This window comes from Strix aluco, chromosome 4 (assembly GCF_031877795.1).
Source record: "Strix aluco isolate bStrAlu1 chromosome 4, bStrAlu1.hap1, whole genome shotgun sequence".
Classification (NCBI taxonomy): Eukaryota; Metazoa; Chordata; class Aves; order Strigiformes; family Strigidae; genus Strix; species Strix aluco.
In genome coordinates, this window is record NC_133934.1 from 49580025 (window position 1) to 49599418 (window position 19394).

The 19394-nt window shown below is 40.3% G+C and overlaps 1 protein-coding gene across 1 annotated transcript in view; it reads right to left on the reverse strand.

Annotated features, from left to right (window-relative positions):
- Positions 1–869: 869 nt before the first annotated feature.
- Positions 870–19394, reverse strand: part of FHDC1 (FH2 domain containing 1) — a 38252-nt gene continuing 19727 nt past the window's right edge. The window contains exons 5-12 of the mRNA XM_074823004.1: positions 16875–16960; positions 16689–16789; positions 13957–14027; positions 13747–13854; positions 12787–12857; positions 10331–10448; positions 7923–8087; positions 870–4950 (exon numbers count right to left, since the gene is read on the reverse strand). Coding sequence (XP_074679105.1) covers positions 2908–4950; positions 7923–8087; positions 10331–10448; positions 12787–12857; positions 13747–13854; positions 13957–14027; positions 16689–16789; positions 16875–16960 — 2763 coding nt within the window. The 3' untranslated portion in view covers positions 870–2907. The remainder of the gene's footprint in view (positions 4951–7922; positions 8088–10330; positions 10449–12786; positions 12858–13746; positions 13855–13956; positions 14028–16688; positions 16790–16874; positions 16961–19394) is intronic.

Genomic DNA, 19394 nt, shown 5'->3' on the forward strand with positions numbered 1-19394 from the left:
TAAACCTACAGGGCATCGCTGTCTCTGACAGCTGGTAGTTTAAATAATGAATTGGTAATTATAAACCCTTTTGAAATAAAAATGAAGTTTAAAAAAACATAAACTTTTGAGACACACCTTTTGATGGTGAAGGGCTTTCCCACGTAGATTCCACCAGCAGCCATCACTCAGCGCTGGCAGACAGCAGGTGCTTGCTGCTCGTACGAGGAGAGATACACTCACCAAACAAGAAAAGTCAGGGGCTAGACAAGTTTGCAAATAGCAGCAATTCCAGTCCAAAAATCATTTCCATAGCAGAGGGGAGGAAGTGCTCCCTGAGGACAAGGAGGCTGGCTGGCTTTCACTTTTTTTCTGCTGAATAGATGTTCTTTTGTACGCAACAGAGAAGGAAAAATAATGGGAGAATGGGACGAAATTGAAAAATTCAGAATTGCAACGTAAAAGTCATCACCTGCTCCTGCAAAACAAGCTATTCTTTATTTCCAAAGTCCTCAGAGTTGTAACCCGGGATTTCTCAATAAAGTGTGCTAAGCTAAAAGGCATGAAGATAGCGACAGATCCAGACTTGTCAGTGCCATGAACATTTATCTTGGCCACAACATACAGTGTGTACACAAAGTGCTGCATCCACCATCTAATGCCATCCATGTTATACCCAAACCTGTGCAGAAAGTCCCGCCTCAGAAATGTTCAGAAACTGAAGTTAAATTGTGTGTCTTAGTATGAAAACAAACCTAGCATTTTAAACACCAGGATTTCTGCTGTAAAGTCCTCCCTTTTGAGGCTTTCCCCCAGTCCCCTACACTCAGACTCCAGTTGCTCGAGATCTCCAGGACCAAAGCCAACAGTACAACAGGAAGGAGAAAGTACAAACCTCATACCCAGTAAATGGGAACTTTATTAAACTACTGAGTTACTCCGAAATGTATAAATGTTCCATTAAATACATTCAGTTTTCTTTTACACATTTATAGAAATTTATTTACATATTCCAAACACATTTAAATTATTTTTCAAGCTTGGTACCAATAAATTTTTTTGTTGTTTTTTTTTTAAAAAAGGAAAAAAAGTCAATCATCTGCTCTTGCAGATGTGCATACATACACACAAGTACAAATAAGAAGGGAGATGCTTTTGTATCAAACCCACAAGGGAGGCGGTATCCAAAAAGCTTATCGGGTTTCAAGCAAAAAGTCGCCCTTGCTGAAAAGCAGGCTATATAAATTCTCCCTGTGGCACAGACTCGAACAAGAGGCCCTATGCAATACTTTTTGGTGTTCGGGTATGATGTCTGCATCAAGATTTGCTGGTATGTGGGAAGAGCCAAAGGCCCCTTGCCAAATCCAAAACACAAAGCTAGCTGTCCCTGATACTAGCCCACGAGAAGCAGGTGAGCAATTAAATGGCTCATTCCCACTGAATTACGCTCTCCCAGCACTGAGGGATAGAGCAGACAAACGGATCTACCACTAGTAAGTCAATGCCACTTGTTCGAAGAGATTTTCCTTTTTTATTTTATTCTTAAATGAGGCTTCATTCATAAGTGAATAAAAAGGCAACTCTTTAAATAAGATGCTTAGGAGAACAGTGATCAGTTTCCCCACCTACATACATTGCTCTTGGGAAGACGCACAGCATGCTGAACAAGTTTTCCCTCGTTCTCTGTACCTTAGTCTGACAGGAGTTAAAATTTGTATCTGCAGGAAAAAAGAGGTGTTTTTATTTTGTAAAAAGCTTATCAAATACTAGTTTAATTCATCCTTTAGAGTCTTTAAACATTAAAAACCACATTTGAAGCAACCAAGGAAGTCTACAAAAACATTGTCATGCGTAAGCTCTGTGTTTCATGCTAAATAATCATGTTGACAAGGAGAGGGAGAGGAGGCGGCGGTGGTGGCAGGGAAACTAATGGCTCAATCAGAGCCATTGCGACATTCAAGTAACTTGGTAGTAGATACACCAGTGGAAACATGGAATGGTAAGAAAGTGCTCAACACTCCATCGCAGCCTTCAAGAGTTGTGCTGCAAGCATCCTTGATACGTATCATAAATATATGGCACTTCTGTATGACCAAAAGCTGGCAAGTTTGCTTGTGACCAAAACAAGTCAGTAGTCGTTGTCATCCCAATGGTTACTGATGGCCCTTCCAACAGGCACAGCCTCCAGCCGTGCTACTCGGTGCAGCACCAGCCGTACCTACTTGTGCATGCAAGACAATGCTGCCACATTTTTGGAGAAGAAGCCTCCTGCCCAGCAGAAAGCCTTCTCCAGACACACATACACATTCATAAAACATGCTATAAATTCTTCAGTGAGGTTAAAAGACAGCCACAAACAGCAAATGTCTCGTTTTACTATTTTTTGGCCAGCAGTTCCCAGTCTGTCCAATTGCCAGCAACGGACTTCGCAACAGGCAAAAAGAGTTCCAGAATCCAAGGAATTGAAAGCAACGGAAAGCACAATCACCCAAGTTCATTTTCAGTACTGTTCCACAGGATTCACTTTGACATCAAATAAGGAACCAACCAGCACAAAGGCTTGAGTCTTAGGAAGAATCTTATGTACACAAAAACTGGCCTTTATCCATGTTTTCTGTCACAAAGCGTTGCATCTTGTAGTTTCACTTCTTAAAACTTGTTGGCTTTTGGTGACCCTTCTGTATCACAAATATGCAAAAATTTGCTGTTACGCTCGCATTCCATCACAGTAGCTTCAAATACATTCAAATTCATAAAAAAGGATTTAGACCAGAACCCAATGACTTGCCCTTTTCCAACAGTGTGCTGTACTTTAATGAGCACACGACGTTGCTTATCAGCAATGTTACTGTTTTAAGGAATTTCATGACACAGGCATCCAGTGCTTGAACAAGTGTTCACATCCCAAGATTCAAAACACCCTCTCCCTCATTTCAGTAACGGCTTCAGTATTTTACCAATTGTGGTGCGGTTTGCATCTTTCAGTTTAAGAGAGGCCTTTTCCACTGTTCCCTGCTCCTTTGGTGCAGGCTCCACTTTAGTGTTGACAGCTTCTCCCTGCAGGATGGTTCTTCCAACCACTCTGGCACTACTTGCTCTCTTTAAGGTACTCACGCTGTTCTCCTTTGGACTCGGATCATCAGAGGCTGCTGCCGGCTTGGCTTTAGGCAGCCTCTGGGACACAGACCTTGTGATGGTTGGAGGTTTGGATGAGCTGGATAGATCCACTTTTGCACGCTTTGAAGAAGAAGCCACCGTATTCCTCGCAAAGTTTGGGACAGCGGATGGTGTTTTGGGAACACTGACCGTGGCAACCTTGGTGTCATCTGTAGGGGTCTGGGGTTTCACACTGGAGCGACACATCTTCATTTCATCTGTCTTTGATTTGACATTGCTCCTAACAGGTTTAGAGCTTGGCTTCTTGAGAGAGACTCTGTCCCTCTCAAAGTGAGCACTGCTCGAGGTGACAGTGCCCCTTTGTAACTTTGGCTCTTCTACTGACATGCTATGCCTGTAAGGACTTCTTGGCAGTGTGTCTGTTGTGCCTCGGACAGAGCTGCGACGAGACAGCCGACTTTCCACTGTACTAGTTTCACGAAGTGCTGGCTTGGCTTCTGGCTTTTTCATGCTGCTTGGTGCTCTGTTTGACCGAGAAATAGGCACCACTTTCCTCATACTTTCATTCTCAGAGGCATTCAAAGTTCTTACAGGTCTGGAAGGAGCTGTGTGGCTAGGGCGAGTGCCACTGGATTTTGAGGAGCTTGGAGATCTATCTTTTAGAGAGTTTCTCTTTGGTCCTGCTGGGTCTTTAGCTTTTATGGGCTTTTCTTTAGGAAGGGTGTGCTTGCTATTGGCATCATACTTATCATTTGTGGAAGCGTGAAGAGACAGATCCTTGGCAGAAGCAGAATTCAGGTTTGAGAAGAAAGTTCTAGCCCTGTTCTGAGCATCATTCCCAGAAGAACGTGTTTTGCCAGCCTCACTTATTTCATTGCCTGTTGATTTAAAATCATTTCCCTCTTCAGAGTCCAATGTCAAAGAACAATCAGTCGTTGTATCCGACACATAGAACATTGGCCCATCTTCCCTACTTCCTGAAACACTTGTATCCAGAGACATGGGGCTGCTGCTGCTGGGCTCTGAAGCTTCACTCTTGCAACCCACTGCTTTGGCTTTATGGTTGTGGGCCTCTCTGGAACTTCTGCAAGCTGGGGGCAGGTCATCATCGGCAGTGCTGAGGGAATGAAAGCTTAGGTCATCTAGAGTCTCCAAGTCTGTTCCACCAGCATCTTCTAAATATATTAAAGGTGTATCCTCTGCAGGCTTTGCTCCTTGAATATCAAACTTACGTAATCCTTTAACAAGTTCACGCTCCTCAATTGCAAGGGCCAGAGCATTTATATCTGTGGACTCCTCGCAGGACACATTGGAAGTGTGCATGTTGTAGTCAGTGCTTCTCTGTGAGTAACGGGCACCAGGACCGGTTGAGCCACTGAAGTGACTGGGCTGAGCTGGAGGCACCTGAAGTAGGGCACCACTTTTCACTTTGGTTTCAGACTGTTGGTCTAAGTGCAAGGTATTTAAGTTGAGATCTCTCGTTTCTTTGGATTCAGTCCAGGCTATGTTTGGTCTTGCTTGTCGGGTGTTTGCACGGGGAAGGCTGTTAAACTTGTTTGGATCTTCGTCTTTTGAGATTTCCAGGAAACTCTGTAACTCCCTGTCTGCAGTAATCCCCAAAGACAGTCGAGAGCGTCTAGAATTGGGGTTTCTGTACGAAGGGCTTTGAGGCCTCTGCTGCAAGAAGGGAAGAAATTCTTCAAGTCCTTTTTTGGCCAACATCTCCACATCATTTTCACTGCTGCTCCGCCCGAAGCTCCCAAGCTCTCCAGCTGCCCAGGATCGACGCTTTTCCTCCAGCTCCTTTTGCCTTTGCAGACTATGAAGTTCCTGGATCTCTCGTTCCCTGTTTTCCTGACAAGTAATAGCATAAATACATGTCTCAGAGGACAGTGTCTTATGCATGAGAACAAGTCACACTCCTTTATCTTTCCCTTTATTTCTTCCCACCGAAGTTAGCTCCTGCTGCCATCACCCTCCCCCAATCCCCAATACACACACACACACACACACACACACAAAATCACCATGACAACCACAGCCTGCAACCATTAACCCGTATGGAGAGCAGTTCCCTGCATAACTAATGCTGGCGACACATCAGTCTGGTCAGCATAAGAAAAAACTGTACAAGTCCCTGCAGAGACCAAGAATGTGACCTATCAAACCCAAAGTAGATGTCAAGTCCAGCCAAAGAGTTCTTGCTCTAAGATGGAGAGCTTCAAGTCCCCACTAAGTTTAATGTTGGCAGTTTTATCAGGTGAGTAAACCTCTTCCTGACCATTACATTCATATTTTTAAGACAAACTTGTCTGATGAGCACACAGCCAATGTGTTCCTTCCATCCTCCCTTATTACAACTGCAACTGTTCCTCAGCAAGTGCAGTTTCTATGGGGTGCTGCTTACCTCTCACCTGAACATTACTGATAGGAAATTTTGTGAAAAGACATTACTTAATGGCATATGAAGGCAAATAGAAAAGTTTACACAATGCCTCACGATCATTACTTAGACATCAACTGACACCACTCAAGGACCATTAATCAATGTTTCATTCCAGTTTTGGATCTCGTATTCACCGTTGGCTTCAAAAACTGGCAACTATTGCACAGAAGTTGCCCAGGGCAGGCTGGAGATTTTGGCAGCTAGGCTGAAGGGTTTTGGTTCAGGAAGCCATAGAAACAGGTAGTTTGTGTTTGAAAGACAACACAGTAACACCTTTGTACTAAAATCACTAGCACTGGATTACTGTGAATATCAACATTTTAACTGTCACCTCCGGGCTTCAGATTTAATCTAGCTGAACCTTCAGTTGAACTTTCCAGGTTATTTTCCGAAACTGAAAATCTGGTTTTCTAAAGCCAGTACAGCTGCAGCAAAAGAAAGAAGGGGGAGGCTAGTCTTAACAGAGGATTTTAAAATTACATAATTTTCCAGTATGTTGTTGAATCTGTTCTGAGCAATGACACACTGTTTAAAAAAAACACACCTATATCTGTCTGAAGCACTGTTTAGTTTGATCTTCCCATTGTTGTGACAACAGAAGAGCTGCACAAGTAGAAAAGTTGCCTGAAAGCTTTCAGTCAACAAAAGCCTAATGCTAAAGCTTTTTGATGAATGGGTTAATCTACACCTCTTAAAGTGGATTTGAGACTACACTGGGCATTAGAGACCTAAGAAACCTGAACAGCTAAGAAAGGAAAAAGAAAAACTTGCATTTCAGAAAAAAAGTCTGTGGCAGGGAGCTTTCTTTCACAGGTATGGAATTACAGAATGAATTCTTGCCAAATGCTAAAGCTCAACTTGAAATATCCCATTGTAAAGAGAAATGGTTAAAAATAGTTGTAGATATTATTACTATATTTCATATTAGACATGGAACATTTTAACCTCCCTCAAAACATGTTTCAGGAGATTTTATTCAAATGAAAAACCTATTTTAAGCACACACAGACATGTTAAAAAATTGCAAAAAATGTTTAAACTTTTGAAATATGTGCACATGGCCATTGTAGCATGAGCCATCTTTTTAGACTGCTGGCTGTGCTATCCACACATCACATTCATTTGTCAGAAGCGCAATTTTTATTCTGAATTGCTCTGTTAATTTTGTAGGGACAGAGGTTAATCCCCACAAAATACCTAGTAAACAAACCTTCTCAACAGTTGCAAATAAGAGACTAATTTGTCATTTTTAGAGTGTAACTACTTACTACAGAGAGAGAAAGGGAGATCCCCATTGGACCCTGTAGTAATAGCTATCCAACAACCACTTGTAATATGTGACTATGAATTAAATCCCCAGTCCCAAATAATTGAACATATATGCATGAAGTCACCTCTCACTAAAATGTCTGCCATAGTTACCACCACTTGGTTTTATACATTTATATAATGCATAACTACATGCTGTCTTGGGTGGTAAAGGTTAGGTAAGCTAATGGTACAACAGGCATTATTAGCTCAACATGCTGTCAGCTTGCTACAAATCACAACTGTTCTCTTTTCTGAACTAAAGCTCTTATACAAAGTGCTGTCAAATGCAGATTGCGTAAGGCAGAAGAATAAAGAAATATGTGGATCCATCTAATTCATGCTATTTATAAAGGCCAAAAAAAATATTTGTAACAGGAGGCAGACTTTGCTGAACCAAAACTGTAACTAATACCGATACTGCTCCTTCATCTTAGTAAGCTTCTTGAATTATTTGGGACCAATTCAGGATACTTCATAAATGATCAGTCACACTGGAGATGAGGTATCTTGGTGCTGTAGGCCTGTTCCATTTCTTGAGTTTGAAAGAACAAAGTAGTATACACAGTCCTTACTTTACTTGGCAAAGCGTGTCTAGTCATGTAAAGACTGTTCAGGCTGGTACGTCCGTGTAACGGGGTGCCACATCTCAAGGCCTTTCCAGTGATCTAACATCACCAGTCCAAGGCCTGAACAGAGAGCATCAGTCAGGAAGTCTGCAATCTCTCTCACTACTCAGCTCAGCAATCACCAGCCTCCTCACCAAAAAAGGAGGCAGGAGTCCATGTACAAGCAGGCCAACAGACTGCCCTGACGTACCACCTCAATGGTCTAGTCTACCTGCAGCAGATGATGCAGAGCAGCGGCACTGCACACAGGGCTGGGCAGAATGACCACCTCCCACCCGGCTTCTGGCAAGGAATGCCTACAGGAGGGCAGTTCGCTGCAGCCATTTGAGCAAATATATCAAATACCACAAGATATAAAATGCCCCTTAAGCAGAAAAAACAACTTAATTCACATGAGCCAATATCTATTTCAAACGTGTGAGAATCTCATTCAGTGCTCTTACCTTAACAGCCTTGTTGAATCTTATGCAGAAGTCCCTAAATATCTGGAAACACTCATCCAACTTCATAGTTTCTTTGTCTTCACAGAAGAAGTCAATGAGAGCGTTTCCTTCCTTTTCTAATTCTCGTTTCTGGTGTTCAAGCTCCTTTAGATGTCTGACAGCAAACTGTAGCAAAACCCATATATGGCATGAACCAGACAGAAAAATTAAAGTCACAACAGGTCACGTATACATTAGGAACTTATGAAATTCATGTTCCAACCGAGGAGCTGTTACAGAGCCCAGGAAATTAACACTTTGAAGGAGAACTCTTACTAACAAAAGGAAGCATGTCATTTCAGCAAAGTGAGTAAGGAAGGTCAGGGAAAATGGATTATTCAAAATGTAAATTCTAGTGACTAGGATACAAACCAGGGAAAAGTTCAAAAGCCCTTGAACAAACTTAGAAGTTTAATTTTTAGATGCGTAAAATCAGAGACTGTGCTAGGGCACTGACAGACCACCTGGGAGGTCCTTGAGAGTTCCACATGCCTGATTTTCCCATTTTCCCTGCAGCTTTCAACTAAGCATAAATGGATTAATTCCTCCTTCCTGCTCTTCTCAAACAACCATGTGGGTAAATTCACGGATATACATCACAGTATCAGCTCCTGCCTAAGTTAACCCTAGACCACAATAAAAGGGTTTTCATGCTAGAAAGGTAAGGAACCGCTGGAAATATGCATAGTTTAAGACATTCAGAAAACATCCCCTTAAAGTACCACTTTGTGTCATAAGTGTAGAGCTATACGGACAGAGTTGGAGCAGATTAGTGGAAAAAGATTCAGGAGGAAGAGAATAAGGCTGTGGTTAGACTTTGAGCAGCAGAACTGCTTAAAACACTTTCAGCAGTTGCCCCTCTGTCTTCTCTATCTGCATCAACAGCCACTCACTCCCATCCTTGCACAGTCCCAGATCTGAGACCACATGTGGCTCAAAGTAACCTGGGGAGAAAAGTTAATTTTCAGACAAACCTGTTCTCTGACACTGTCTAACTCATGATCACCTAAATACTTTTGATACTGCAGCACCAGGGTGCGAATAGGCAGCTGAAGGCACTGGTGACCATTTAAGCCAACCCTGCTGTCAGAAAGGTACTGGGCAAATTATACCGGTAGGGTAGGAACAAATCTTACTTCTTAAGTCTCAAAAAAACCCAACCAAACTATCCCCCAAAAAAGCACCCAATAAAAAGCTGGATTGAAGATAAACTGGACAATTGATAAAAGCATACATAGAAAAGCAGTTCCTCCCACATATTTCAGTAATTTATTCATGGGGATGAGATAATGAAAGATGACTTTTAAATCAGCTTGGTTATCACCTGTAATTTAGAAACAAAAACCGGAAGTGTTTATGTAAGGTATGCATTTGTAAAACGATTTTTTTTCCCAACATTTCTTTTGGAATGTGGCCTAAAGAAGGTTGTAGTGTTACATAAAAGCAGCTATTAAATTAAAAAAAAAAATCCCAAACATGTTAGAACATAACATTAAAGAGTCTGGGTGCAATGGATAAAAGCCAACAAATGCAGAGTGAATGAGGACAGGTATTTCAATCTTAACCCGCCCCTTTCTTCATCAACTTCTCATCTCCTGAAAAACTGCAGGGACTATTAACTACATTTGCAGTTGAAAATCAGGGTGGGTTAAATTCCAGATCAACACCTGCTTTCTTACTTTTAATAATTATCTATAGTGTGAAACAGAAAAATAATTTAATTGAAGTATAGTATGTATTTCTCCAGGCATCACCACATACTCAGAAAATACCAAGAACTCTGCTTCAAAGTCAAGTGCTATAAACATTCATGTCTATAAAGTCACTGCAGTAGTAAAAAAGGAGAACCAACCCAGAAGTAATGGCATGGCTTAGAATAATACACTCTGTGCTAAGGGTAAATTAGTAGAGAAAAAAGTCCCTTAACCTTCCAGCTTCTAACAGTAAGTCTTCAGTCACCCAACAAGCAGGATTCATATGCATAGTACAGCCTCAGCTAAAATTGACATGCTCCAGTATAACATAACATGCAGATACTACATTTTGGGCAGCTGCAAAGTACAAAACCAGCGACCAATCCAAATTGTCTTATATTTTAATCTTCATCAGTCATTTCACAGCCATTAAACACACTTGCCTAACAAGCCTTGGGCAATGTACACTCAGTATCCCTCCCTGTAAAAACACAGTCCTTCCAACACTCTTACTTGACAAACAGCATGTAGTTGGAACACCTTTGTATAACTGATAGGGTGGACATATTAAAACAACACTTCTGTTTATTAACACATCCACACAAATTACATTTAGCTGAGGAATGCTCCTGTATTCAGGTGATGGTAACACATTAACATGGATATCCTACAAACCTGGAGAAAGCTTTCCATCTGGTGAAAGAGTTTTGGGTCTCGCCGAATGCTGTCTTTAACAGATCTTGCCTTGAAAGACAGTGAGTGGAGCTCTGCTTCTACATTATCAATGGATAACCTACAAATAGCATATAAAGAGAATGTTTACTGAGGGGGGGAGGAGTTGCCCACAGGTTAGCCATAATATGCTTCAAAAATGGATGTTAAACATGAGGTACAACCTGGCTATCAAACAAGACAGGCCTGTTCAGGAAATCTTTCCAGAGTAGACACTGAACGTTAGGAGAGAGATAAGCACATTTTTCCTTATTAGCAATCTGAAAAGATTCCCGTGGGGTGTGGTTTCATGACTAACTCCAGCCAGTCCTACCCAACCTTACCATGAGAAAGGGCAATGCTGCCCTGCCTCTGACCAGCTGTTCCTTTTCTCTCCCTGGTGCCTGTGTTATTTCTAGATGGCCAGCCATATCTGTGTACTGAAAATTAACCTAGGAAAAGCAAAAAACCAATTTGCTTCCTGATGGATCATTTGCTTGGTCCAGCTGATTACATGACTGTTCAGGTACAGGAGCTGGAACAAAAAGCAGGTCACAAGGGATTGTCAGCCAGGACTACCCATCTTGGCAGTAGTATTTGGCATCATGAAATTGCGTGTGACATTATTCTAAGCAGTCACTGCAATGCAGCCTACACAGTCTCAACCCAGCAGTTACTACATTTCATACTTCTACCACATACCAGCAGCAGAGCTGCTCCTGCAGAGAGGTAACTCAGAAATCGAAGACCACAGCAAAGAGCTCTGATCTGATGTAATCTAAACTTTATCCTGGAAGAGCCACGTTCCATACAACAGGAGCTCCCACCTAAATCTCTTGGTCACTTTGAGGGTAAATGCTTCTAAATCTATGGCATTTCCTTCACAAGAGAACCGAGCTTTGTCTAGGAACTGAAGCACTACAGTTTCCAAACTGATAAAAATTAACAACTGTACACATGCTCCTAACTAAGGTCATTTTACCAGCAGCATGACTTTAAAACAGTAAAGCTGAAGAATTTGTGACAGACCAATTGAAGTGCACATGGCAGTGGATTGTGACAGCACCCATAAGCTTGTCAGTGCACACACAAATGAATATAATGTGTGCTGGTTTTTCTCTGCTTACTTCATCTGCAAAGGTTAGTTCCCTGTTCTGGGCAGATCATGGGTGTTTTTGCAAATAAGAAAAGCAGTAGAAGATACAGGCTATATTTTTTTGCCTGTGAAGGAGGAAGAGAATGGCCTACAAGCAAAGAAGGCAAGACAATAAAAAATAAAGAACATAATGGTAGTTGTTTTAACATGCTCTAATTGGGAGGATTTATGAGCAACTTGTGCATGACAGTTGTCTCTAATAAAGATCTTCTTCATGACCAATGGTGAGACATGTATTCTGTTTGGTTTCATTCTCCTGTACAAAGTGCATTCCCTGAATAGATTTCAGCATGAGTTACAACAGAAGATTTTCAGCATTAACAAATGTGATCAAAGAATGAAGTGGTTAGAAAAATTATCACCAGATTTGGGATTCTGCCTGTTCCCCTGCTGTTTGCCAGGGGGCTTGGATGCCGAGGGAAGCTACATTCCCCAGCAGGCCACATGGCAGACTGCCAAAAAGGTGTGTGGGTTGGATGGCAGAGAGCCACACAGGTGGTCCCTCAAAAATTTTCTGATTAACTCCATGGCCACTCCTTTCCTCAGAAGATTTAAGTCCTTTGCAGACATTACTTAACCCTGCACCAGATCTAAGAGATTGGATCCATTTTACAGCTGGGAAAAGAATGTAAATAGATTGCCCAAAGCTCAAGAGTAAGGAAGTAGCAAAACTGGGAATAGAACTCCAGCATTGCTAGCTTCCAGTTTGGGGTTTTAGATCACACTGTCTCAAAAAAGCAAGTACAGTTACCGAGGTACAAATCAGGTTCAGTTTAAAATTATGCAGCTAGAGACTTTAAGATGAAAACAATACAGAGCCCCAAAGACATCCAAGACAGAAATGGAGAAGCAAATGAAATATCAAAAAGCATCTAACAGAAGCCAGGGCCAGTACCTGTACCTGGTACTGGATTTCAAAAAGTATTGTAGTGTGCTCAGAGACAGATGAAAACTGATTTAAGGAAAAACAGTAACATGCTTTTAGTTCAATCCCTTAAAAGTAACATATATGCACAAGTATTTTAAAGAGACAAAACTACCAAAAACCTGTGGAGATCATGTCATAAAAAACCTCATACCTGAAGGCACATTGCAGGCATACTTCTGCTAGCAAATGGAAATGAAGCCCTCAAAGCTATAGTAAACATTTGTAAAGATCTCAGGTTTTGTGCCAAGACTTCTCTGAATAAGCCTCATTGCTTCACAAATAAGAAAATTCCAAGTCACAGTCCAACCATAAGTTCTCAGTTTTCTTTTGACTTACCTGGCGGCATCATGAACATCCCTAATTTTTTCTGAAAAGTTGAGAAGAGCAGCATCTTTCTTTTGGGCTTCCTGAAACAAACAGAACAAAACCAAAACACACACAATCCATTAACATTCCACCACCATGACCAAGTCCCTAAGTCCAGCAGTTCTAAAGCCTCTGGGAGGGCACTTAAAGGTTTCTCTTTTGCACTGTTTTTCTTCCCATTCAATCCTAACACAATTGAGCGGCGGACACCCCTTAACAAAAGCCAGGGATCAGAACTGGAAACTTTAAACAACAGCTTCCATTTTGCAGCATACAATAATAGCTGCTTCTGCCACGTGTATTAATAGGGAATGTCAGGGAAAGAACAATTTACTGATGCCCATTGTTCGAGCAGATATGATGTTTCCTGCAAAAACATCAATTAATACCCTATTGTTAGCTGACTGGAAATCTGTTAAGCAAGTTTGTACACAGATTACCAAAGTCACATATAGAAGCATTTAAATTCTCTCCCTTCTAAAATCAAGAACTCTGAAAGGAAGTTTGAAAAAGAACTTGAAAAAAAATCTGCAGCAGCTTTAAAAATACGTGTCAGTCACTGGGGGAGAAAAAAGGTCTCTACCAAAAACGCTATTCAAAAGATTCAACAGGAAGATTAAAAGAATATTTATCAAAATAAGCCACTTCCACAGTGTAAGAATTCAGGATGATAAAAGCTAGTGAGGAAGCTAGATGAAGACAAGCTTTTACATTATATAAAAAAACCTTAAGAGTTCCATGGGTTTCTGGATAGGATGACCAGACATAGGTAAATTGGTGAATTTTGTGGTGGGAGAAGAAAGATGAAGATTAGGATCAAAGCTGTAAAAAAGCTGCTTTTTCTGAGGCACATGGCCCCTTCTACTGTCTATCATCTATGGCCCTACATTCGTAGCAGTTGCTTATACCAACAAAAAAGTTTTTCTATACCAGAGCAACAAAATGCAGCAGACTCATCCCAGGTTTGTTTGCTTTTGTGTCCGCCAGCTTGAGCAGCGACGACAGTTTAAATCCAACAGCATTGCCAGCATAACCTCCCTAAAAAGAAATGAGCAAACAGCTGAGGCATGACATTGATGAACTGCAATACTAACAAGGAAGTTTGGTCAATCAGCCATCTCCATTTCAGATGTCACTTACCGCATTCATAATATTCCCAGCCTGAAGGACCAAGTGCAATATGGAATGCAGTTCCTCACAAGTCATTAACTCTGTAAGGAACAAGAAAATTGCTGTTTAACAATTGTTTGTTTAGAAATACACACAGTCAGTTACCAAACTCCTCTTCATCTCAAGCTTTTAAAGGTGAAAATTTTTATTTTAACAGGAAACTAGAACCAACTGAAAAGGTAGTGGCAAAAAAAATGGTACTATATAATTCAAATTCGCAACCACTGTTGACAGACCTCAAGTGGATGTTCAGACCTTAGCTTAGCAAGCATAGTACTTCCAAGGCAACCCCCAGCAGCTAACAAATCCTGCCTAATCCTGCAATGTGCAAAGTGTCTCATGCAAGTGGTTAAGTATCCTCACCACCTACTAATTCCAGCATGAGGCAAATGTTCTGCACCCTGCAGGTTCCATTTACCATCTGCTGGGATTGGGCTTTTGAACAATTATTCTTTTTTTGGGAGCCTTAGCCATCAGGCCTGAAAAGATAACAGGCAATGTTTAAATTTTCCTTGCTTATCCCACTCTCACTATGAATCATGACTTTATTTCTGTATGATCACCAGCTCAGAGCAGCATTTATTTTATTTCAGCCACATCAAAGATGATTTAGCACAAAGTTATATTCAGCATGATGCAAAGAGTCAAATGGAATAAAACTGCTTTTTAAAGCTCTTCCATCACAGAAGCCTGTTTTGTAAGTATTTCCATCTTTTGCAAAATGCACAGTAGTGCTCTATTTGAATTCATACACCTTTTCACTCAGCCACATAAGAACACAAAACAATACTTTTTGTTTGTGCTTAAAAGTTACCAGAGGGATTGCCTTAGGAAAAAGATACAGAAATTCAGAACTGTAAAGAGTTAATAAATGGGCTTTACACAAATGGCACAGCAAACCAAGTAACTCCAAATTTGCAAGTACTATATGGCAAGAAAAATAATGTGAGCTGATTTTAATGTAAGGTACTGTGTTTTACACTGATGAACGTCATAAATGGTGGAATACTTTTGACTGCAGTGTAAATGCTTTCAAAGACTATTTTGCTTCAAAGTTCACATTCTATAATTTCCCCTGCGTTTAACTGCTTAACATAATATACTAATCCATCATTTTGGAAGCAGACAGCCCTTGTATCTTTGGATTTCAGTATTAAGAGCCTGAAAACATAGAACTAATTAAATAACCTTTGATCTAACAAGCTATAGGTGAGGAAGCAAGGAGGAAGAAAGAGGAGAGAATACAAAAGAGAATACCAAATTTCATAAGACAACTTCTAAAGCTTTTGCATAGTAAGAGCCTGCTCAGCATCACTATGAGATACATCCACTTGCAGGCTAGATGAGAATCCATCAGGCTATTTAGACCATCCTAACCCTTAGTGATTATCAGCATTAGAATTTAAGTAAATAGTTCTCTCAGCTTAATTACAAGGAAAGACACATAGGAGATAGGAATAGAAAAGTAGACATAATTCCTAAACAACTTCGGGCTATCCACAAACCCTGAAGTGAAAAGACCAAATGGAGAAGAGCACATGACACAAGTGGACTCAAAAAAGGGAAGCTCAGTCAGTCTGATTTGCATGACTGGCCTGATGCAGGAGCTGGAGACCAAGGTGTCTCCTCCGGAAGGAATGAATTAATCAGTTCACAGATGTCCTGCGTGAAGGACATGAAGGACAATAGGGCGTGGCTGCTTTTATACATAACATATTCCCTCACATATGTCTGTTGCTCAAAACACAAAGAGCAATGATTTGAGAGACATACCAATAAAAGGCCAAACTTAAACCTCAGCCTAAGCAAAGGTACATTTTTCTGAGTCAAGAAGGACTAGTTTAATCCCCACTGGTGGGAAAAACACACCAGGCTTTTCTCCCTTTCCTTTCACTAAAAATTACTATCCTAAGCATTGGTGCTCACAGCTGAATATTTTTACTACTGTGCCTTTTTATACCACTAGAAGCTGTCTAACCAGTGCTCTAGTAGCCTGTCAAAAAAATTGCGAGCATGAAATAGGAATTCATATTGAGGAACAGGACAAATGGGCACTCAAGTAATTTGAAAAAGTCAGCATTAATGTTTAACTGAAACCAGGAAATGAAGTATTTTCCTGCAGAGTGGAAGACACCAGATTACCTTACGAATAACCAGCTGTGGTATTTCAGAACTTGTGAAATGTAGAGAACAAAAGAAAAATGTAGAGAAACAGAGAACAAAAACAGAAGAAAAAGGAATAGCAATACTATTAAGTCTCTACAGTAAAGATTTTAGCCCATCAATACTGCCACCTCAAAAGGCAACAGCATATAGAGGAATTTGGAAACTGTACAGTGATTTTCTCTATGGATCTCTGAAAGAGTGAGCAGAGAGGTGTAACAAATGCATGAACGAGCAAACAGTACCCAAAAGGTGATTTATCCTAATTTGGCCATGGGCACCTTTGCTTCTGTCAGTTTCGGTACACTCCTTGTAGGCTTTGGTCATGAACTCATTGCTAGTGTGTCCAAAGTCTCCAGATTTTTGATTTTGGAAGCAAAGATTTGCCAGGCACACCCTGATGGCATTTGTCAGAGGGGAGTTAGCTTCCTTTTAATAGCTAAAGTACCTGAAATTCAAGCTCTAGTCTTCATAATGCAGAGTAATTAACATGCTAACAAAAACAAGAGTATTATGCATGTCCCAACATGCTTAATTACCTTTTGTTGCCCGTCTTATAATTTTCATGTCATCCTGTAGAGAAGCACAGGAGGGTGAGAACTCCCTCTCTAACACCATGGCTTCAATCCTAAGAGCATAACTGGGGCACACAAACAAACAGGTTTAGAACTGACAGCCAAAAGAGAACATTTATCGGTAACAGAATAAACCTGCAATCTCCTTACTTTGGCACCTGGATTAGTAAATACATGAAGGAATCAGCTTGAGACAGTTTTGATACATCTCCATCAAAGGCTTTTAATTTCTTTACCTAGAAAAGAGAAAAAAACACTAGCAAAGAACTTTATCAAAGATCAAGACTAACTTGACTTTGGAAGGAAACACCTTGAAAAGCAGTTAATGTAACAGGAGGCATTAGAGAGTCCACTCAGTGACTGACTGAATGGCTTCACTGTCCAAGCTCCTGTAATTTGTGCACACCCCAGACACAAAAAAATAAAACCAGTAACATCACTCTTCTCCCAGAAACCTAGCTACATTGTCCAGTGGAAAAAATATGATGCCATCATTCTGACTGGTGATTCTCATTTCTGATTTCCAATTCATCATTCTGATCTCTGATCAATCATTGCTCTCATCGCTATGTTTAGGACACTGCTTTCCCAGTGTTCCCTATGTTTAGGACCAGCTTCCCCAGTTCTTTCCAACTGGTCCATTTGCTGTTCTCTAGCTGTTCGCCCAAGAAATAGCTGCTTAAGTGATGATCTGAAAAATGATCCTCAACTCTGCAACAACTGGGTTATACACTTGCGTATAGCTTAAACTTAACTGTGCTCAGCATTTCCAGCATAGGACTGCCTAGATCTCTTTGGCACAATGAAGCTAAGGTTTAACTTACGGGGTTTTTTTTCAGATACTTTCTTTAACCATTTCCTCTAAAACTCTCTTAAGGGGTAAACTTCATGCTCTTGAGTTTGTATTTTTTTCATCCATACAAAATATTTTAAAGATAAATGCAATCTTGCATTTTAAGTTATTTGTTGTCAGTACGCTGAGAGCATCATTTACATGCAAAGGAAATATCACTGCATTAATTTTGCCGATCTTCCTTCCCAGCTCCACAAAAATCCATACATTTGCATGATCTGGAAGCCACTGATCTGCCCACATACTTACTATTTGTTTATAATAGAAGAACTGGAAAATACATGCACATATGTTTAAGTGTAACTGGCATTTCTTCCACATCTTCCAACACAGCAACTGTGTCCAAAAGCAGAGCTCACTCTCAATTACACTACTTCTTCATTCAACCAACAAGTTCACACCCAGTATCAGTTGTATGTTTCCACTGATTTACACACCAGCCCATCATCCTTCCTTCTTATAACATTACACTTAAAGCCCATTCACAATCACATTTACACAGACGATCTTCAGTTTCAGAAAGCATATTAAGCTATCCTGGAGAGAGACACACTACATCAGGCCATCAACAGTTACCAGGTTGCCATGATTTAGCAAGATATCCACAGGTTTTTTAAAGCATCATGCACCAAATTAATCACTGAAGTTATTTTTCTGCTTTCACAGTAAAAAAGTAACTGATTCGCAGTGGAAGACAACATATGCTATGCTAAATCAGGGATTTAAAATAAATTCTGGACTAGCAGAAGAAAAAGATTCTTTTAACAGCTTTGTTTTGCTTTATTCCTATTCTTTTTCCACATCGTAAAAAAATAGAAATGTTGAGAGCACATTAAGAAAAACAAAATTTACAAATTAAACCTAGAATAGAAAAAACATCCATTTGCAAATTATAAAAAAACCCCAAGCAACAAACAAAAGACCAACAAAAACTTATGACCAAGAAAGCGAATTCCAATCAAAGAGCAATTTTTATTCAGGCTATCCAACTCCATTTCCTAACACCACCTGTCTCCCTGCTTTAACTCAAGGCATTCAGAGAAAAGCTCCTTCTAAAGATAAACAGCAACCCATTTTTTTGAGGCTTGAGAAAACTCCTAATTTACAGAGTCATTCAAGAAGTCTGCCAACAAAAAACTGGAAAGACCAGACTTGACATTCTTGATGTTTCTAAGGTGTTAAACGAGCAAGAAACAAAACCAAAATAAACACTTTTTCCTACATCATGAAGTGGGGAGTGGGAGACATCTACTATCTCAGTCTTTGCAGGTATTCTTTAACCTACCTTCCAAAAAATAGCGGTCTGCAACCTAAACAACAAAAATTGCAAATTCTCTAACCTCATTTTAGTATGTTGCAAATGTCAAAGTTTGCCTGAAAAAGATACAGGCTTTCAGATCTGGGGTGGAGGAAGGGGTAAAAAAAATGAAAAGCAGCCCACCAAAAAAACCACCCCAAATCACCAAAATCAAGATCACATAAACCACATGTGATTATAGGAAGATGGAATTTTAAGATTTAAATGCATGAAAAGTGCATTGGAGAGCTCAGGGTGCACAGGAGAACCTGAGATACAGGAATATTAACTTACTCAAGCTGCCTGTACTATATTTAAATATACTTTTGACAGTAAGTAGCAATCAATGTTATCTATGTGGAATGTTGACACTGGATGAAATCCTCTTTCTTCTACTCTATTATATTGTGAAAAATGCCTGGAGTGGTAGAAGGGAGTACTAAATCCTAGAATTCATGCGGAGGACTAACTTTCCTATACATGCACAACAGAAGACATCGATAAGGCTACCTTCTGATGG